We start from the raw sequence: 22,682 nt of genomic DNA, 5'->3' as shown, positions 1-22,682 counted from the left end.
ACACACCCCCCGGTCCGCGCGGCTCCTCCAGCGCCGGGCACGCTGCTTCTGCATGGTTGTTCCCGGTGTGATCTTCTCGAAAAGCAATTGTCTTTCTCCTCATCCTTTGTGCAAAATATAAAAGATTAATGATTGTAATTTCAGCGCCGCAGCTGCCTCGCAGCCTGATTTGGGGGCTGTGGTGGGGGGAAAGGCGGGAGGAGAAGCGTGTGCTGCTGCCATCGACGGCTGCCCGAGGCCGAGCGGAGCCGAACGGATCCTCCCCAGCAGCGCTGGTTGTTGGAGTTGGGTGTCTTGAGGCAAACAGACTTTGCGTGTCACAACCTGGAAATGCCAAGTGTTTTAAGGGGAGATGCCAAGAAATCCGGCAGCACCAAGATGGAACGGGAGACAAGAACGGGGTGAAGGAAGTCACATATTTTAACACCTTTCAAGGGAGGATTCAAATATTTGTCTGCTATTAAGACCTTGTGTACTGACCTACTCCAGCTTGGGAAGGTCGGAGCATCAGTGACAGATCAATTTTCTCCAAGGCATTACTCCTCAAAGAAAATAATTTAGCAATTATAAACAAGAAACTTATGAAATCTGCTCTGTATTTTATGCAGCTTCAATACATCAGGTTTAACTCTTTTTGTTCCAGGCAGTGCTGGGTGTTACCTGCTTGGCCCCAGCTCCTCCTGCCCATGTCACCAGTGGAGCTCCAATGGTGGGCTCTGTAACAGCCGGGATAAAGAGTGCAAAACAAGATCTAGTTTTGTAACATTAATTTTTTTTTATTAAGAAGACAGATATTTCATAGTACTTCTTTTCCTTTGTAAAAATGGGATACATGAACCAATACAAAATGTGAATGGGAACAGATGGATATGTATTTTCTTACACTGTAACATCTTCCATGGACACCTTAAAACAGAACTGGCCTAAGGGGAAAAAATAAAAAGGCCGGGTAAATAAAGAACAAGGTTGTTTATCATCAGTTCCGCGTCCTTCATTTGTGATCCTCCTTTAAACAAGGTTGTTCTTTCTTCACGCTTCAAAGTCCTAATGATCTAAAGCTGTACAAAGTAATACTCAACAATACATTTCAACAGTGCACTGTATACTGAAGAAAAAATACATAAACCGATATACAACTAAAATTAATAATTTCCTGTTTTTTCTCCTGTTTTTTATGTGGGTTTTTTATTTTTCCAATGCGTGGGGCCGAAATTTTGCAATCTACCTGAGACGGAAAACACCAATCAAACACATGAACCTGAGACATGTCAACATTGTAAGTCAAAGTTACATCGGTAACACTGCACTACGGTACACTTCCAAACAAGTATGGGCTGCTCAAGGCCAGGATGCCCGTCCCGTGCTGCCGCCGCCGGGCCACGGAGCCCCCGGCTCCAACCTGGCTGCTTCTCATCGCGATGGGGATTGGCAATGGTGCTGAGGGCTCAGAAAAGAGCTGCGCTCGACAAAATCTGCTCAGAAAAAAGGGTGCTTCGTGAGGTTCTGCTTGTGAAGAGGGAAAAGACGGAATACTGCTGGGGAATGGGCCTGCTTGCTGCACCAGGCCACCCTGTTCCCAAAGGAATCCCACATTGTAATGGTTCTGCCAAAAACAACAACTGAGAAACAAACACACGGAAATGCCCCCCCACAAAACCCCTAAAAAATCCTCAAACCTGACACTAAGATTAATGCTTTCCTTAAATAAATCAGATACATTTGTCACGTAAACACAATAAAAAATTATCGCTCGAAATCCATGATTACTCACCAAAAAAAAGTCAGCATATATAACTTTATACCGTCTTCCCGCTGCGGTTTGCTACCTGTCGCTTACAATTCCGATTGAGCCAGAGTCTCCTGTGCACCTATGGCTTTAGTGGTCATTAGCACGCTCGTTTCAACACGAATTCCCGCATTTTACTCAGCAGGTAGAAAAAAAAGGCAGTTTTGTTTATCCAGCCGCTCTCCAGGTCTGGCCCCACGCGTCAGAGGGGCTTTACCTGCTGCTCCCATGGCTGCCAACAGGGAGAGGATGAGGAGAAGCCCCCGTGCCCAGGAGAGCTCTGCCTGCCCAGCAAGGACCCTGCTCCTGCATCCCCACGGCCGAGCAGCGCCTCTGCCGAGCTTCAGCCCATTTCCCAGCTGCCACCATCGAAAGCACCTGAAACAGCCACAAAGGGGGGCTCGGGGGGTGTTATCCAAGCCCTGACGGCAAATGGGGAACGGGACATGGGTACACTGAACTGCAAACTACGCATCTAAAATGTGCTGGTTCTCCTCCGATGAGCTTGAGTTCTGAACGGAAACCGGTGAAGAGAAAAAAGGGGAAACACCTTCAGAGAAACGCACCTACTCCACGGGGTCCCAGCTGGCAACTCCAGAAACAGGAAAGGGGAAACGAAGAGCCACAGAAACCCGAAGGGAACTAACGCACAGAAGCCCCTCTTCTTCCCAGCCTCCCCCCGACCCGAACAAACAGAAATTAAACAAGGCACAGAATCTTCTGCAAATGACTTCACTAAACTAAATCCAAGCTGGACTTGGCCAAAAAAAGAAAACCCAAACGAACTGAGGTGTCAAACAGCAGAGTGTACTTTACGAGGAATATTTTTACACAGCAAATCCCGGACCTTCCCGGCCTCACCGCTCTCCACACATTTGCTTTTTTTTCCTTAAAAAAAAAAAGACACAAGCTGGTTGCAACTTCCAAGATCACTGTCTTTGTAGCGTTTAAATAGGGCCAGTAGTAACCGTCCACAGTTGGACACCTCATGGGAACCAAGGCTGCTCTAGATGAAGTACTCTTTCTTTTCCTCGGAGTTGTTTTGTCCCCCCTCTGCATTGATGATGGCTGTGTCTGCATCGGCCGCATCATCTGCTCCTTTGGCTTCGTGAGTGAAGTATGTACCTGCAAGGAAAGTGGAGGCTGTGTGACTCTTTGGGGGTCTTGGTGCGGGTGCCAAGGGAGCGACCGACAAAGGAAACAAAACACCACTGGGAGAGAAACTGGGGGGGTCAGTCGCATCAGACATGCCAACACCGTGACTGAGGGGACACACGTGCCTGGCCTTTCATCCTCCAGCTTTGGTCTCTGTCTTACCTTTATGTCTGGCAAAATATCGCCCTAAAATGATGAGCAGGCAAAGCATCGCGAAGACGACGACGGCCACGACGCCACCAACCACGGCATGGTCCACGCTCCGTATGGCCCCTTCCTCACCTGCACGGGAATCTGTTGAGATCAGAAGAGGAATAAGCATTGGGGACTTACTCCGATGCTCTTGGCAGGGTCTGGCTGCAGCTGCTCTCAGGATGGAAAGAGCTGCCCTCAGGCTCTCCAGAGGAGCAGGGGTGAAGCACAGAGCTAACTAGACAGATGAGTTCGGGCAGAGGAGCTTTGTCCGGAGCCGAACTGATCTGGCGGCTCGACTCGCGAGGTGTTTTCCGCTAAAAGCAGCAGCACTATGACTATGCACGTGGGAGACAGCTGGGAGAGGGGAGGAAGGGCACATGGAGTCATTGGTGGGGACTTATTTTGGGATATTTCCCTACAGTGCTGCCCAGATCTCAGCCTTTCTGGTGGATGGGGCACGAAGAAGAGCAAGAACAATATGGGAATACTAATTGATAGCTCTGAGAAAGGTCATTAACGAATGCCCTGTGGAAAACATTTCAACTTCCCAAGACACTCCTTACCCAAAACCCAACCCGTCCAGCACGGAAAATGTGTTTACAACCATCCTCTGCCCCGACTGAACTGGGTTCCACCATGAAGCCCCACCTTTGCTGTTCATTGCAACCCACAAGGACACAACACTCCTGACCCAAACGCTAACACCTACTCCGAGGCCCACAGTGAGCAGTAACTGTACAGTGCCTCTGACTGCTTTACTGCGTTTATTTAACTCCTCACCACACAATTAGTTTCCTTTCAGCAGCGCCTCTCCCTCGGGACGCCGTCACCTGGGAGAGGGATGACTGATGTGGTGGAGGAACAGCTCCGGAATGAACCCCGGATGAGCTATGGCCATGTAAAATGAATGTATAGCAGTGTAAACAATTTTAATTTAAGAACGCAGCTACATCAACCCTCGCTGCAATCCTAATGGCAACTGAGATTTATAACGCAGTAAAAAACAATTATTCTCCTGCTGATTAATACATTAACATTTTGGAATAGAAGCTAAACCATTGTCTCTTTTTTTTAGTGAGTCAAGCACGACACCTCCATTAAAATGATTTACTGGCCATACCTTACAATTTAAGCACAGCAGCAACAGAAACGGTAAAAATCTTTTAACTTTACATGATTTGTGAAGTCATATGTGAAGGATTTACCATTTAAATCTTTCACTACAAGAAGCACATGGCCCATAAATCTGCCCTGCCTGTGCCTGCCCGGACACCTCGGAGAAATGCGTTTTGCCAGGACGACTGAGAGAGCAAATGCAAGTCAATTTTTAAGAAAGATTTATCTCCGTCTCCCTCCAAAGAACAGAGCAAATCTCTGAAGCCTCCACCTCTAATAATATTTGAAGTTTATCGATCAAGCGTACAGATCCGTGACAGCTAAAGGTAATGGGGCTCTTTTGAGCCGAGACCTGATACAAAGCTTTCGAGCAGCAGCTGGGATTTACGCTTTCTATCGATATTTCCAATTCTGCTCCAAGATTAAGGACTGAGGGACCCCACTAGATAACTCGGGACCAAGAGCACCATAAAGCGCCTTTTAATTAAAACAATTTAAGAAAAAAAGCCCCTTTGAGTAACCTCTGAGAGCAGGAGCCTCAGCGTGGGCAGGGAGATGCTGGGATGGGACACTGCAGAGACCCTTCCAGCAGCTTGGCTGATAAGAAAAAAACTGCAGCCAAAAAAGGATTATTCCCCTGCAAACCAAAAGCCTTCACTGTCACATCCCTGAACCCCAAGCCATGGCACTGTGGTAAGAGTGTGCCAAGCAATCCAAAAGCACAGCAAAGGGGGACCTTCTGTCTCATCTCCAGTGGGAACGGACCATGCTGTGATCCCTTCCCAGCATCTGCTGCTGTGGCAACTGCCTGACCATCCCTGCATGCTGATGGGAAAGGTGCCCACACACACGGCATGCTGTGGGGTGCTGAGCTGACCCCGTGCCCAGGCACAGGATCTGCTGCTTGCCCAGGGTGGCAGCTGGGGAAAACCAGCACCCCGGGAGCTCCTAATCCGACACAGCCTTCCCGCTGCCGCTCCAGCTTGGCTAATCTGGCCTCTGTGAACCTGCTCTCTGCAAAGCAACTGAACTGGCTCATCTGCTGGAGCAGCTGCTTTAGGTACGCTTCACTCCATTTTTTTCTTATTTTTTTTAGAAACTTTGTGCCCAGTTCTGCTCGGCTGCATTCGGAGCAGACAGCAGCAGCCCAGCCTGGGCGGATGAGTGCCTCGTTGACATCTGGAACAGCTGAGGGGCATAAACGCACTGAGTTACGGCTCTGTAATGTGCTTCCAGCAAGATTTTGCATCAAGAGGCATTTTTTCTTCATCATCATAAATTAAGGTTCTGGAAAGACAAAGGCATGTGTTCGTGCTGGCGGCAGCAGCCTCCACACCGTCCCACCAGCCCACGGCCGCGGAGACAGGGCTGTGCCAGAGCCTTGTGCCTGACACATCCCTCATGTCTTCCCTTTGATCGGCACCATGCCAAGAGCAGGGAGAGAGGGCTCCCCTGAGAAGGGACTTTGGCTTAAAGCCTTGCCAGGTTTGTTCAGCAGAGTTTGTTAAGCATGAGTTCCTCAACTGGGATGTGCAGGGCCATTTTTCTCAATTGTTTCTCTTCAGGAAGACCCCTGCGAGGTGACAGCCCCAAGTTCACACTGTTACACGTGGCTAAATACATCTTCAAGCTTACACACAGTCTAAAACATTCTCCTTCAGGATCTCCTCTCCTTGCCTCCAGCACCTCATCAAACCCCATATGCTCCAGGAGCATGACCCAGCACCAAGAGCTCTGCCTGCTGGCACAGCAAAGCCCAACTCCACTGCCAGCGATTCCGACACTGCTCCCAGCAAACCTGTCTGTGTGCCACCAGCCCCTCCACATCCTGTCCCTTGCTATTTCTTTGGTAATTAACAAAGTGTCAGGTCTATAGAACAAAGACTAATTCCCCAAAGCGAAGGAGAGACTTGACCTTAACAACCGAAATCTGCTTTAAATGCTGTCTCCAATTCACCCAAGCTATTCCCGCTTCCTATCTCTGATTAAACCAGAAATCACAACTTTATTGCTGAAGAGGGAACAGTCAAGATGGCAGGAACTGACAAAATGCCACATTATTTGCTAATCCTAATATGTTATTCTTCCTCAAGATTTGCTTTTCTCAGCACCAATTCAATTACAGATGCTACAAATCCTCCTGACATTTAATTCCCTCTTGTCAGGGCGCAGTAAATGTATACATGCAGAGCTTTCCCGTTAGGATGTTAATATATATTGGAGCAAGCTGGATCCTGGCCTCTCCAGCGAATCATCAGGAATTTTCCTATTAGGGGTTTTGTTTTGGGTTTGCTTGCGAGTTTTTGTGGGTGGGGCAGAAGGAGGGAGGGAAGGGCAGGGAAGGAAGACATCACAGCATGTTGTCACCAACATGCCCCCTCAGGGCTACTCTGCAGCTACGGTGCACCTTGGCTGAACCGTTTTTGTGTTGATGCTTTGCTTGGCACCAAAGCACCTTAAAGGAAAACTGCATCAGTAATGGTACAATCCACTTGCCAGAACTGAACTCATGCAGGAAAAAAATCCATTTTTCTTTCCAAGTGCTGTGCTGTTCCCCCAAGGGATTGGCACGGCTGCACCCCACCACAGGGGATGCCAGGGTTTCATGGGATGCCGCACTGGGTCCATCTGCCCACGGTGCAGATCACTGCAGAGCAGCAGGAACGCTCCAGAGCCTCTTCTAGGGTGGCCAGGAAGAGACTTAGGCAGCTTTAAACTTATTTTTGCTGATTATTTTAACCAATTGCTCACGTAATCAACAAAATAGTGATTACACTGCTGGAATGGGAACCCTGAAGTTTTCCTTTAAACAGAAAGTGCGGATCAGCAAACAGCACATAGACAGGAGAGAAAGGAGTTTGGGACTGGTTGCTACTCATCACAGAACTAAGGAACTAATTCCAAAGGTCAGGAGCAGTACGGAGCAGACGCTGAGCTAGGGATTGTCCATCTAAGTACTGATAATCATCATCTGTGATTCACACCTGCAGGTTCTCAGCTATGGGGGTTTTGGGGGAGACTCTCTTTAAACGTACATATATTAATGATCTCCAGGTTTCCAACATTTCTGCCAATGTAAGTGCTAAAACCAACTTTCTGTGGGCTCTCAAGAAAAATGTTGGTGATGGTAAGAGCAGCACCCTGACAGTGTGGGTCAGCGCTTACACCGAGGTTTAGCAGAGGGAAGACTTTTCTGCTCCCAGCTTCTCAATGAAAAGCTTCCACTCAGTTCCATTTTAATGAGGCTTTAAATATAGATGTATCTATGAATATTCCACTCTTTTCGTCGTCAGCAGCAGCATCTCAAGACTAAAAGCAAGACTGAGCTGGACCGGGCTGCCTGTATTTTAAATCTCCTTTCTACCCACGCTAACAGCTTCAGATCTATTTGGGTCAAACCACTTCATGTTTACCTTCAGTGCTCCCCATGCTCTCAGCAGCGGGTCCCGCGAGGCTCGAAGCGGCGGCTTTGGGCTCACCTTGGTGACGGGAGCCCTCTGCACACACGAGCATCCTCGAGTGCCCGGAGGCAGCAGCTCCTTCCAGTGACCTCCTGCAGCCAGGACCAGCCAGCCCCCACCTCTCCACCGCCGCTGGCACCGCTCCTGACATTACTGCTGCTGCCAACAGCTCCTTCCCTGTGCTCCAGCACCCTCTCCAGCCAATTACGGCTCTCCCTCGGCTCAGTGCCAGAGGTGCAGAGCAAAGGCAGCACTGGGAGATGCAGCCTGTCCTGATGGGATGATGCAGGAAAGCCCAGGTTTTATGGAACCCTGCTGTGTGGTGCTCCCGTCTCCCGACCTTCCTCCTCACCTCCCTCCGGCTACACACTCTGCATAGCCCAACAGTGTAACATTCTGGGGTATCTCTGGACAGCCCTGACCCTCCTCTATGAGCATTTCTGCTGTAAAAGCAGAGAACAGAGGGAGATTTTTATGAAAATGTAGTTTAGACATTAATTTTGGCATATTGGATTTACTGCTGCACTTGCACAAAAATTTGCCTTTTATTTCTGGGTGAAAATGATTGTCAAGCTCCTGACATTGGACAGTGTGGGCTAAACTTGTGTGTAATCATGAGCAAGCTTATACACACTGACCCCACTGACAGCTCCTGAGCTTCCCAGATGTGCAGGTAACATCTGTGTCACAGCAGGAAAAAGGAAACCTATGCCAACGGCTTTGAAGAATTCCTAAACAAGTGATCTCTTCTAAATCTGGTTATAGTTCAGTTTATTAAATGATTATCACATCAGCACACCTGAAGATCCCACAGGTCATGATTTGGGCACTAATGGCCTAAAGTCACTTGAGCACTCCTGAAAACCTTGTGAGCCAATTATTCATTTTCCTTGGAGGTAAGAAACATCAGGATTGCACTGACACCTCCCAACTGAATCCGGGGTCAATTCTTTTGCGGAATGAAGTTTTTGAAATGATGGAGCAACACTAGAGGTTGGACTTGGCAGGGGGTGCTGGTGGAAGAACAAGCTGCCATTATTCCATGAACACTATAAACCACTTAGCCACAACGTGGGAGGACAGAAATCACTGCCTATGACAGGATGAGCAATAATGTTATTCATTCCCACCGCGTGGCGTGGAGCAGGCTACCCCTCCTCAAATTTATTGAGGGGCTGTTAAACAGCAGTGTTAACCTGCCTGTCGTATCGTAATTGAATTTGGTCTAATTTAAACCAGAGAAATTTGAGGAGTTCATCCTTCTTCAATCAATAAGCTCCCCTTCAGCGACCCATTTCAAGATCGCTTCATAAAAAATAACGCGCTTTCTTTGAATAAATGTGCTCACCCCAGCAGAGCTCAGAGCTGAGCAGCTGCTCCCACTGACTCCTCACTGGAGAAGGGAGCCCTGCTCTCAGCCGATGGCCATTGATCCACCAGCACCCCCTCCGCAAAGGTGCTGATCGAGCTGTGGTCAGGGAACCTGGCCCCATGCAGAGGCTGCGCGGAGCCATCGTGACCATTCCCTGTTTTACAGGAGGTGCTGACGCCCTGGAGCAGAGCCAGCAGAGCTCAGGGAGTGCTGGGGCAGGTCCCCAGAGCGCGGCGCTCGGAGCCCGTGGCAGTGTCTGTTCGCGTGCACCTGCGTGCACAGGTGCGCACAACACACACGCACTCAGGGCTTGCCCTCGCCATTCCCGGTGCTGCAGGAATCCTGCCTGTCGGTCTGCGCCGGGCTGGAATGAGGAACTGAGAGCTGCGAGGCCAGCCCTCTCCGCACCCTAAGGGCTCAGGATGTGAGGAACAAGAGGATTGCGAGAGGCACGGACACACAGAACTCGGCCGGGAAGAGCGAGGATGGCTCTGGACTCAGGCTACCTGGGCGGAAGGCAAGGGATGCATTACTTAATTGCACGGTCGGCAGAGCCTCGGTTGAAGCTGTGGGCGGGACAGGTGTACCTGGAAGGAACAGCACACTGAGCAAACACGGCAGCAGCCCCCACGCCCGCCACGCTATGGTCCCCGTGGGGGTGGGCACATGCCCTGCATCCCTCAGGGTGGTGCCCAGGGCTCCCAGCACCCACTCCTGCCAGAGCGGAGGGCGGTGTTCCCGACAGAGAGCTCAACTCCAGCACTCACCTGGACCACCCATCTGAGAGCCCCAGTGTGCTGACCTCGGGCCAAAAATGCGACCTGGTTTCAGTTTCCTGACATTCTAAACAGAGGCTATGGGGCAGAGGCCGCTCTGTTTGTAGCAGAGAAGGGCCTGGGGCTTTCTCTCTAGTGCCTCCTCCATACCTGACCCAGTAAGATCCTGACCACTCCTGACCAGGAATGATCACCCTTTGGGCAGGCAGGAGTAATCTGAAGAGCAACAAGCAAAAGTTTTAAACTCTTAGGAAAAAAATCAGTAGCCAAGCCAGATGCTCCAAAATGGGTGTCTGGCAGCACACGACAGGTGCTCGCTGTGGGCAGAGGCTCTGCGTGCACTGTGCTCTGTAAAGGCGGGGGAAATTTTGGCTTCCATTCCAGATTCAGAAAAAAGACTACACTGAGCTATGTGCTCCGGGAAATGTGTGAGCCCCTCTGGGCAGCACAGACTGGGGAGCAGACACCCATTCTGGGCAATTCCTTTAAGGAATTTTTTCCTATTCTTCTCTTCATTCACCAAAAAGTGTATTTTTCCTTAAAAAATAGAATTTTAAAAAGTAGAACTTATCAGAGCAAAACAATTTCCCCCATCCACTCAGGGATGTTCACCAGAGCCCTGGTGCATCTTACCTATGGGATCTGTCCCAGGCCTGCAATAGTAATTGTTAGCATCACTCAGTGTTAGAACACATCCAGAATGAATCCATCATTTCTGACCTCTTGGCCAAAGCACACCTGTAGTGGCTTATGGGATGGGATGTTCCCGATTTGATCGGGTGAGACGGAACTGTTTGACAGAATAAGATGACGACCCAGGGGTTTTTTGGGGTATTTTTTTGCTCCATGCTGAACCCCTGACAGAACAGCACTGGGTTCCAACCCCCCTGGGCTGGGCTCTTCCCAGGGGGCCAAATGGCTGCTCTGGCCCTGTGGCCAGGATTGCACACCCTGCGTTGGAGTGGCCGCATGCAGCAACAGAGCCCGGCAGGTACCAGGGGTCTGCAGGAACGCTCTGCAAGTGGGAGCAAAAAAAAAAAAAAAGGGTGGATTTCTATAGGAAAACATGAAGAACAGAGATTTAGGTTTGTACCACTGGTACGGACCCTGTTCTGAATGCACCCAACTGCACCCACTGAAGATGCTGTTATGCTTTAATATCAATTGCTGCTAATTGGCAAGGACCAGCCATGAGGATGCATTTATACCCCTTTCAGTCCAGTGTGGATAAAAACAGGCTCGAACCATTTACTTGGTTTGGCCTCACTGATGAAACAATCACCTCCTTTTTGCCCCCAAACTGACGCTGGTATGATGAGGAATCCCCAAGCAGCCAAGGGTTAGTGCTGGCCGCCTGTTTTAAGGGGGGTTTCACACAACACGGCAGAGTCAAGTGCTTTACAAACAAAGATTCAACTCAACCGGTCTCCAAATCAGCGTTCAAAAAATTCCAGCCAGGAGGGAACCACAGTGGTTGGCCTCGGTGCCCTGCACCTCCTGCCCCATGTCTGAGGACGCCACACAGAAATGGGTGCCAAAACAACAACCAAAAAAAAAAAAAAAAAAAGAAAAAAAGAAAAAGGAGGAAAACCCCAACAGAAAGGAGTGCACTTCCAAGCTGCGAGAGCGTGGGGGGAATGGCTGTGCCATAGCGACTGCACAATGCAACATGGCCAAGATGCAGAAATCAGAGTGGAACCAGTGTCTAGTGAAGGAGAGCAGCGGGTTACCTACGGACTAGCCCTTACCTGAGAGATCCCCATAGTCCAGCTCCTCGGCCGAATTGGGCAACTGAGTAAAGCCTTACAAGTAAAAACAAACTCATTTTTCTCTGTGTTTCTCAAGCGACAAAAAACAACACACTTAAGAACTGAGGATGAATTTCTTGGGGGGAGGGGGGGAAGAGAATGCATCAGTCACTTGCCACCGTCTGCCGGTGTGGGCAGAGCCATCGTGTGACACAAGTGCAATCGTGGCCTTTATTACAGACAGAAATGTTCCTCGTTCTACACTGTTGGCACACGAAACATGGCATTGAGACCACTCATAACAGCATGCAGAGCCCCCCAAACTCTGCCATTCAGCTGTCACGGGGACAATTTCCCAATTTAGTCCAGGCTGATTTTGGTCCTGCATACATAGAGCAATGGAAAACTTGCTTCCAGTTTTGCAGCCAATCCAATTATTTTGGTCATGGTGACAAGTCTGGACATTTATCGATGAGAGAATATGAATATTGCACAGTGCATGTCATGGCCTGTTTGCAGCTGCGGGCTGTGTTGTCCACCAAACCATTGGACAAACCGGCTTTTTTTCATTTGCCCAAATGTGATGCATTTATGGAAAAAGCATCTGTCCCCAAAGCTATAAAGCAATCAGGGAGGCACATGGTCGTGGCCACCACAGGCAGCCAGCGCTGCCTGTGAGGGCATTAGTGCTGCTTGGTTTGGGAATTTGAGGAAGTGCTGGGGTCTGCAGGCAGAGCATCCCCATGGGTGGCCATCCCGGCACCAGTGACAGGGCAAACCAGTGCCGGGAGGCCACCCAGACTTACTGAAATGTGGAGTGGGGCAATGTTACCCTGTGGGCTGGGACTTCCACGACTCACTCTTGCCGCTGGCCACTAAAAGCAAATGCATAAAGCGAAGAAAAAAAATTCCCATGAAGAGATCCCGCATCCCTGGGCACTGGGGAACCTGGGATCGTCAGCTCACAGACTTGCTACTGGTGCTGACTGTCTGTTAAATAGCCAAGCTGTGAGTGCAGTATGGTCAATGTGCAGACTGGCCCCACTGCAGAGCAGCAATATGTATATTTATAAATACACACTGCTCTTTAAAGATCAAACTCATTTTCAGTGACCAGTTTTTAAATACATCAAATCACTAGGAAGCTATGTTGGAATTACCTCCTGAAGTGGGAAGCCATTTAGATTAATAGCAGGAAATTTGCTTGTGTGCCACTCTTGGGTTTCAGGGAGCCCTTTTCAGGTTTTCAGGAGCCTTTTTCCTATAAATGATCTATAAATACAACAGTTGACTCACAGAAGCACTGGCCATACAGAGCTGTACTTGGCAGAGGAGCCCTTCAACTTTTCTTTCTCCAAAATTGCTTCTGTAGAGTTCCCTTTAAAGGAACTACATTTTATCACTGATGAAAAAGGGCAATGTTACATTTTTTATGAAGCAAAAAAAATCCTTTTCAGAATAAAATTTGCAACAATTCCACAATTCCGTTTCTCCCTGCACTTGGGACACTACTTCTTGATTCTTCTCATTAAACTTCCATATTGATTACTAAAGCCCCTTCTTCTCACTACTGAGGGGATGAACTCAAAGTCTGCCACTACTCCTGTTAGAGAAATGAAAGGGAACTTTTCGCTCTGCTCCATTTCCCTGGAAATGATAAACACTCGGCAGGCACAGCCGGCACGGCGAGCACGTCCTGCAGCTCAGCCAGGTGCCCACATGAGGACCAGGCACCCCGGCTATATTTAGGTTCCTATGGGCTCCTACACTACATCCAGTTTTAAGGAAAAGCCAATTTCTCTCCCGTCTCAGGCTCTAAATAAGCAATTAGGGATTCCGTTTCATGGCGTGCGTGGCGGCGCTGCACAGAGCCGCAGCGTGCGCAGACAGCGCTGTGATGTTTTATTCAACCGCCCCAAGGACGGGAGCTCTAAAATGCATTGAGGAACAGATTCACTATTAGCTGCACTTTTAAGTAGGGCATTTCCAAGAGGGAAGGAGGCAGTCGGACTGGCAGAGATGCTTGATGATGGCAATGCAGAAAGCTCTGAGGCTTTTTCTGTGGCACCTGGCGAGGTGTACGGCACTCTGGGGTGACCAGGCTTTCGCTTCAGCCAAGCAAAACTCATTTTCAGGGACTGAGCACTATCAGAAAAAGGAACAAGAGCGTAGCACAATAGTGTTACCTGTTCTTGGACCAAACCTGCTAAGGCCACAATTAAAAACCCACATGGGCTTTCAGGGAAGAATTTCCAGCCTGTAAAATGATTTACCTGCTGCATAATGGGCCAAGTATTTTCTTATCACTCTTCATTTGTGATTGGGATGTTTTCCTTATTTTAACCTTCACTCCAGGCTTCCTGCTTTGCCAGCTTCAGAGGAGGCTTTTTCACCCTACCTTTCCATGACAATGAGCAGAAATGCTGCCTGTGCTGAGGCAGCATTGCCTGGTTCTTGCCTCGCCGGGGGAGTGGGGAGCAGCCCTGAGCCCCCATTGCTGGGTGGACGGATGGACGGACAGGGCCGCAAGCACAATGCCCTGCGTGGGCAACGCCCGCATCCTGGGGAATCACTCTGAGCTCTTGAAGCTCTCTGCTTAGAACCGGGTAAGGGCAGAATTTGGAAAAAACTGGACACAAGGTCAGTGTGTCCAAGGTCATGGCTGCTTAGAGATGTCCTGCTTGCATAGGGGGCAAACGTGAGCCGGGCATCTCACCTGAGGGGCTCCACAAAGGCTAGCACCGCATGAGGGCCGAGCTCTCTGGCCACCGAGCAGCAACAGGGGCCAGGTCATTAAAAACTGGCACATTGATTTTGGTGGGGACAGGGGCAGGGGAAGAAAATTGAAAAGGCCTGGCAGAAAAAGTGCTTTCTCCCCAGACTGAGTGGCGCAGACACTCCAGGTTGTTACTCTCCCGGCTCCACCAAGTTCTGCCCGTATTCCAGCTCAAACAGTGGGACCTGCGATGTCAGCCCCACAGGCACCCTGACCCCATGGGGGCACACTGAGAGGGAGGAGGGCTGAAGCTGGGAAACCCCGGCTTCGTGGGGTGCAGCGGAAGCACAAGCCTTCCTGCCGGCCATGACCATGCTGTTATTGGAGCTCTGGCAATGAACAGTGCAGAGAAAGGAGAAAGTGCATCAGAAAATTCACAGTTAAGCTCTCATTTTTCAACAAAAGAGTTAACAACATTCGTGCGTTAGGTCACTCATGCATCGCTGCCGTCAACTCCATTCCGTGAGGAAACGGGAATGGCAGGGCCTTGGCTGCTGCTGGGACATGCACACACATACAGGACTCCTTCCCCCCAGTCCTCTAGGATACACTCCAAAACTTTAAATGGCTCAAAACCCTCTTTCCCCGATTGAAGCATTGTGCTGGCTATACACTGGCCTTAGGTTCAATTTTCTTTGCTAGCAAGCTCTTTTTTGGGTTGGTTTTTGGTTTTGGTTTTTTTTTTTTTTTTTTTGGTTGGTTGGTTGATTTTCTTTTTTCTTCCCCCAATTCATTTTAAATCGTTTTTGGAGAAAATCCATTTGGCTGTATTCATGCCCATGCATTTCTAGTCATTCACAGACATGCTCACTCCCATCGGACATCGGAAAGAACAAATGGCCAACATACAGAAACACCTGGTATACTCCATACACACTCCAGCAACACAAGCTTGGAAAGAAATCCAGAGTCTTCACGGGAAAAGCACCCCACAAGGGCAAGCACGGGGGAATTTGGGACAAACTGGCTGGTTTTAAGGCAGGAAAGTTTGTGGCAGCTCGTTTGACTGGGATAGGTTGTCATTTCAGCTGGCTACCTCCCTGGCAGCAATCTTCCCCACAAAGAGGGTAAGCCCTCGAGTTAAAAATAGGCTTTTTATGGCTTTCCCAGAACAAAGAAAAAGGAGGAAAGACATCAGGAATTGCTTAAAAAAAGGGGATAAGGGCTCACCATCGAGCATCTGCCCAGCTTGTCCTCATTGCAGAGAATAAGACATGCCTACATTGAGCCTTTCCTGATGCAGAGACACCTAGAAAGGATGCTGGGAGTTGTGCTATCATCAAGGCTACCTGATCTTTAGGGATCAACATCCAGCCATGAACACGTAGCTACAAAATCAGCAACGTTGGCTCTTGACATTTAACACACACAGGGAGATCGTCACACAGACAAAACACAAGTGTGCCCGCAGATTTCCGATCTTTATGCCAAGTGAGAAAATGCATCCAAGTAGGTAAGTGATTTGGGATAAGAAGTGCAAGCCCCTTCACTTGATATGGGACATTGCTACTGAATGATTGCCCCACTCAGTCCTGCCTCTGACCTCGTCCAAGCAACACCTCAAGGGGAACAGGCGGGAGAACAGGGTGCTGTGTGCTAGGGATTTCTGTCAGTAAAAAAATCAGTCAGTTTATCAGAGTTAAAAGAAACTAGAACAGTGAAGTCCAACATGGATTAGCTGTAATTAAAAATTGTCAGAGGTTTCGGTTCTTCAGCTGAAAAGTAAGCTTGTGCCAAAAAATGGGATGCTCAACTTCCAGCCTGCAGCGCGTACGTAGGCTCGCCGGGGAACGGAGGAAGCTCAGGAAGCTGTCAAGCTGTTAGCTAGACTGCCTCGAGCAGACGAGAAGGGTTACTTTGCTAGACTGCTATGCTGAGACGAAAGTGTTGCTATTTGTTTTCCCAATCTCCTTCTGCAGTGTAATAACGCAAACTTCCCTGCCGACCTTGGAGGCGAGCGCTCCTCTGTGGAGCATCCCAGAATCCCCCGTGCTGCCCTATGCCAGCAGACCTGCTGGATGCCCTGTCTTAAAAACTAACTCAAAATGCAAGAAAAATGCTCAAAAAAAAAAATTTTAAACTTAATTCTTTTTCATGTGTGAAGTGACTCTCAAGTCAATGGATGGAGAATCACTTGGCATCGCTTGGACCTGGATGCCACTTCCATGGGGCTTGGGCTTGCCTGGCACCAGGATGATCAGCTGGGGAGCTCTCAGCAGAAATGACAAGAGCAGACAGACTTTCCAACCTTAGAACCCATGTTGCATTTATGAGATGAGTCCACCTGAAACACAGTTCTCCCTTGAAGACTCCAGTTCCCTTTTTGGCTTCCCCTTCCCAGGCTTGTCTTGCCACTCAGCAGCGCTGAGAAATAAGATAAACAGGAATGTGATACCAACCGTGAACTGCCGGTTCTGTCGTCGCCGTTGTGTCTACACACGGGAACAGAGGATTGGAGGAAGGGAAGAAACAGGAGGAACAGCATGCAAAAAAAGGGAAAATGGAAAAAATGGAACAGATAATATATGAGCAAGCTTTCAAAGAACATTGCGTGACAAGCAATAATAAAATGAAAGGCAAAAAGCATTTGAAGTGAGTTGCACTGTTTAGAAGACATGCCTCCAGTTCAAAAGCTATGAGCCTGAGGAAAACAGTAAATTTTTCTCTTTTTCCAGGACCTTGCCAGAACAATTACTGGTGGTTGCAAAGTCAGGGGAACAGGAGACAGGAGAGAACACCGACACCAATGGTTTGGTTGGTGGGGACAAAACAGAAGCTCCAGAGCAGGATGAGGAGCTGAGGCTCAGCACGTCGCTGTTACACACTCAAACACTGCCCTCACCAGAGCACCCATGGCCAGGGAACAGTCTGCTTCTGCCTCTCCTCCAGCTTCCCAGCCACCACCTGCATGAGGAATCATTTTTTTCAGCATAAAATATGTTCTAGAACTGGTAACTGTGGACAAACATTACCAGTCCCTCTGCTGCAGCAGGTACCTGGTTGAACAGCTATGGGTAATTAAAATATCCTGGATGGTTTTTTGCTGGTTAGTGTGAAGCTGAGTCTACTCCATATGGCCTACATCCCACTGGAAATTTCTTGGGGGGTGCTGCCTTGCCAACGGAGAGATGCTTTGTCTCTTCCACGTGTTTTCAAAAGGCAGTTTAAAAGACTGACCCAACTCTGAAGGCTTTTTCTGACAGTTATTTCCCCACACCAATAGGTTTAAACCAAATGTAACCACATTACCCGAATTTCCTGGCTTATTTAGTTGTTGCAGCCCATTTGCTTTCCATCTGGAGGTAGGTATTCCGTGGCAGGGGTCAGTGGCTGGAGCGGGCTGGCTCCTCAGAACGTGGCACTGAAATAAAGCCCCAGAGCCAACGGCCCAGCCCAGGTTTGTCCCAGCCCTGCGTGGTTCGAGGCAGGCAGTGTTTGAGTGAGTAACAGCGTGCGAGTGAGCGCACAGAAGCGCTGCACTGCGTGTCCCTGCACAGCAGCCGGAGCTTGGGTTTTGCAGCAACGACAGACAATTCACAGCGGCATTTCCCCTCGGTGACATGCTGGCAGAGAACCCGGGCGCGGGTCCCCTGCGCGGGCAGAGGCAGCAGTGGAAAAAGGAGGACCTGTTTCTTGGCAATTTAGCTGAGGACAGCCCAGGGCCGAATTCCTGAAGCAGCAGCAAAGACAAGAATCATACAAGGAATACACAATACTTACAGATACCAGGTCTACATGCTTTAATTATGGAAGCAAAACAAATAAACCCTGCACAGTTTAATAAACTGCACCAAGATTTGCATAACAGATTACCAAGCTGTCATTAGCCTGTTTCCACTGCCAACATAGGCTGTTCTCATCTTGGCAACCAAATCTAAGGCACCCTCAAGGAGGCCAGCCCTTGTTCTCCTGCGGGAGCTCTGGGGGCTGTAAGGGAAACCTTCCAAAGCCACGAGGAGACCAAGAGTGGGGGCTTTGCTTTGGTTTTGGGCAGCAATTCCCATTCGTTTTAACCAAGCAAATGGTGGAAGGGGAAATGGCGGTGGAAGTGGGGGGAAAGTCATTGTTTAGAAGGGGTTGTAAAACTGAGCATTAATTCCTGAGATAGCATCTTGACATCTATAAATAGTCTCAATTTACTGTCTTCCTGAAATAAAAAAAGTTATGTCAGCTTTTACACTAAATAGAGAATCTGCTGGAAGCAAACTTGTATTGATGTGCTGGAAGAGATTATTAGTCAAGAAAACAGTGCAAACTGGACAGTGCATCTCGCTTCCCCGTCCGGGGACAGAGACCAACAGGTTACACAAAATAAAGTTCTCAAGCGGTTGTAAGTGCGAACAAATATCCACGTCAAACAACATGTTGGCTGCAGCTGGAATGACAAAGTTATGATTAGCAAATGGTTTGGATGGTTGCAATAGGAAACACAGACTGGTTAAAGTTTAGAGTGAGCTTTCAGGGAGCCTTGTTCAATCCCAGTCTTCTTTGGGAAGAAGGACTGTACACACCAGTATTCCGGAGAGAACAACCCCGTGTTAAAGAGATGAGCGCCCCGACACTGGTGTGTTTCTACATCATCGTGTGGCAGAGGAGAGAAAAGTGGTCCCTGGTGCTTTGGTACCAAACCAGTGCATTCCTGTAAATCCGTGTGTGTCCTGGCCCTGCCGCCGTCACTCCTCACCCGGGAAGGAACATCCTGGCCCTGCAGTGCTGCTGCTCATACAACCCGTAACTTCAAGCTGCACTGGATAACTTCAAAGGTGCTTTCCTGAATCCTGGGTATGTGCCACCAGCTTCTGCTTTGCTTTCAAGACCAGCCACACGTCCATGTCAGAGTAGGCACACAGCACCCCAGGGATCAGCCTTCTGCCCCATGTCCTACAACAAAAAACATCTCTTCTCCTTAAATGCTGACCAACAAGAAGTCTTTGATACACTCCTGACTTAACTAATGTTGAACAAAGCCAAGGAAAGGCTTTGCCTCACAAAAAAGCACTGTTCTGGTCCCAAGCTATCGACACGCAGAACAGCTACACGACCACCCCGGGCTGATAGCTATCATTTAAAACGGAAAGCTGGTGATGAAGAACGAGCTGGTTTACCAGGTGTAGCAAAGCCAAGAGGACGTAGTAATCACATAACCAAACAGACTCAAGTCAATGTGGGATTTTCTACCTTAATATCAAAGCTTCTCTTCCCAATGCCAGTAAGGAAGAGAACTAAATGCGCTGTTTGGGAAAAGCAGAACAATGCCATGGACTTCCAAAATCTCCATGTACAAAAGCTCCTCAGAGGCCTGGTTTATAGTTACAGAAGGTACCCAAGGGAGTAACCACTGGCCTCTACAAAGCTGCAAATTTCATTTTATTGGGATTTCTGTGTAGCACTGGCCATAAGAAATAAATAGCTGCCAGCTAAGACAACTCAGATGACACCCAAGCTCTAGGCACTCACCACCTCATTAGGCAGCTACATAAGGGCACATGCACATACACACACACACACATATTTATAAAATTACTGCGTGGAGGCAGCTGGGCAACATCTCTCAGTGTTATGAGCTCCATCGCTGAGCCTCCTCGTTTTCTCAAATGGATTCTCTCCAACTCCAAACTGTTTGCGGAGTGTGACCAGGCCCTTTAAACTTGGCCATAATTAGTCCACAGCCTCAAACAGAACAAGCACGATGGAGGAATATTAAAACCCCAGCAGCAAAATTAAATTCCCCCGGTTGAATGCTGGAGCCGCAGTGCTGCAGCCTCGCAGAGGTACTCGGTGCTGGGGCTGAGGAGCACACACAGAATTACAGCAGCACATCCGCAAAATAACGGCAGAACACGCTGCTGCCTTTTAAATTTAAAGAGGCTTTAGCAAGTATAGATATCCATTCAATATATTGCTTTTTAAATTGCTTTCTGAACTGAAACCAAAAGCCAATCTGATCCCTGACGCGTGGAGCTCTTATTCTTCCTGATTTTCCAGACTACTTCACATGTACTGACCAGGGCGAGTGTGATTTCCTGCACATTGCTGCCTTCGCAGCAGCCTGAGGGAACAGCATGGGGCACTGCAAACAGATTCATTCCTGCTTTGGCTCCGGTCCTTGGGGCTGATGAAAAGCCCTACAAAACCCTTCCCGGCGTTCCCCTGGATCAAACTTCTGTGGGACACCAGCACAGATGTCACATCCCCCAGCAGTGCGAGAGCTGAGGGGTGACGGGACTCAAACACCAGAGTGCAGTGGCACGTCCATCCTTTCCCTCACCACAGCCACCCTCTCCCTCACCACGTGCTCCTCCAAGGATGGATGGAGATGTCCTTTGCATTCCAAAGCCCTCTGACCTACTCCATACAGCACTCCAGGTTGGCTCTGAGTGCCCCTGTTCAGGCGTGCTGCAATGGGCTCTGGAGACAGCCTGATTAGCGGACCAGATGTTTCACAAAAATCATCACAATCTGTACGGATGTTGTGTGTGACCAGAAAAAAAACAGTCTGAAATTAACACAGTGGCTCCAGCCATGCTTTTGCATGTTTCCCCATACAGATTTGGGAGGATTTTGGTTTGATTTCAAGCCCAACCTTGCATGCGCCCCATGCTTCTGCTCAGCAAGATGATGGTTTGTGCACTGCTTATGCTGTGTCACCAAGGGCAAGGCCAGATATGATGGATCCTGTCTGCAACTGGCTGGACGTGGGACTGAAAGACTGAATTTTATTTCATTTTATTTCCTGTCCCAGGCCTGTCAGCTCTACCTTTAGCCCGTTTAATGTGGACACATCCTGGATGAAAATGTCAGAAAGGCACAGAATCATCTTTAAATTAACTTGACATTTTACCAGGGACAAGCAGAACTTTCAACAGAAAGCAAAAGTTAAATAATAAATAATTTGGGGGAACAAATCCCTGGGCTGTGTCCCTGCACAGCGGCATCAAGCATCAGAACGTGTCACAACTCGACAGCAGACTGGAAACGCTGAGAGCAAACCGGCAGCCCTGGCTGCTCCTGCTGACGTGCCCATCTCCCGTTGGCAGCACGGGCACCTCCACATCCCCGGAAAAGCCAGAGACTGTAAGAGAGTCCAGACTGCTGAGCTGAAGCTGACCACTCTGAGCTGACCAGGCAGCAAACGTGTTTCCCTTTTACGATTAAATTCCATGTCACCACCTGCAGCAGCCCCAGGCAGAAGTGGCCATACCTGAGCCGACGCCACGATCCTGCCTGTGCTTTAGTCATCCCCACGCTGCATCTTTGCCTCCCACAAACCCACTGCAAGGAAATCTGAGAAAAGGATGACTGGCACTGCATTATTCCTGCCCACCAGCCACTGGGATTACTGTCGGAATAAACCCCCTGCAACTGCAGCTTTTCACACCACCAGCCGTAATCAGGAAAGGACAAACTCCTACTGAGAATAAAACCATCATTTTTCTTGTATTGAGGAAATTTTTTGGCACGTGAAATGCTCTGAAAACCTGCAACACTATTTTTGCTCATGGAGTTCACATTTCCATGCGCTATTATTTTTAAGGCACCTGGGATGACACAGAAGCATGCTTCTCAGGAGACAGTGCCTGGCCCCGTGGGTGACAGGAGATTTCCACTACCAGGTGTGCCCCTGCTCAAGAGCTGATATTCCAACTCAGCATCAATTCTCAGCTCCTGCTTTGGAGCTTGCTGGCTCCGACACACCTCCAAGCCAAGCAGAGCTTGCTCCTGTGCTTGTACAAATCCTGAGCCTCAGGAAGGAACTCAGAGCTGTTTCCACAGGATGGGCTTGGTGCTTCCCAGACGCATTCACCGAGGGGGCTGGAGCACCTCTGGGAATTCTCAAGTGAAAACCACTACCTGCAGTGTTAGAGCCCCCTGAAATATACACACACACCCACATACACACGTCCCTGCTCCTCCAAGGGATCAGTGGGATTTAAAATATGCTCTAAATGGGCATTCCAGGGAGGACATCAGGAGCCCCCAGCCTGCTGCTAATACTGCCACAAAGGGTGGAGAGCAGCGCCTTTGCAGAGTCAGCAGCACCCACTGCAGGGCTGGCAACACCGGCAACCTGCACGTGTCACCCCCAGTTCTTCACCAAAACTGCTGCCAAGACACCTGTGCAATTCCACCTGTGGAGAAAGTGTGGGAAATGCAAATGTGCAGCTAGGAATGATGCCGTGGATCCTGGAGGTGGGTGTGTCAATGGACCGGGCGGCAGCGAGGAGGCTGGGAAAGGCAGGCAAAGGCTCCGCGCCGTGCTCCAAGATGAGGGCTGGGCTGTGATTAAGGACCTTTAT

General features: G+C 49.1%; 1 protein-coding gene across 4 annotated transcripts in view; it reads right to left on the bottom strand.

Annotated features, from left to right (window-relative positions):
• Positions 1-755: 755 nt before the first annotated feature.
• CADM1 (cell adhesion molecule 1) overlaps positions 756-22,682 on the bottom strand; it is a 135,720-nt gene continuing 113,793 nt past the window's right edge. For 2 of the 4 annotated variants that reach the window (XM_082296848.1, XM_082296849.1), the window contains 2 exons: positions 3,104-3,235; positions 756-2,911 (listed from right to left, as the gene is read on the bottom strand). In XM_082296848.1, the coding sequence (XP_082152974.1) occupies positions 2,793-2,911; positions 3,104-3,235 (251 nt within the window). In that variant the 3' untranslated portion in view covers positions 756-2,792. Of the gene's footprint in view, positions 2,912-3,103; positions 3,236-11,609; positions 11,664-16,784; positions 16,818-22,682 lie in introns of all 4 variants that reach the window. The other 2 variants (XM_082296846.1, XM_082296847.1) reach the window with 2 other exon arrangements.

Source organism: Coloeus monedula (genome assembly GCF_965178545.1).
Source record: "Coloeus monedula genome assembly, chromosome: 25".
Classification (NCBI taxonomy): Eukaryota; Metazoa; Chordata; class Aves; order Passeriformes; family Corvidae; genus Coloeus; species Coloeus monedula.
This window is presented reverse-complemented; position numbering and strand designations above follow the sequence as displayed.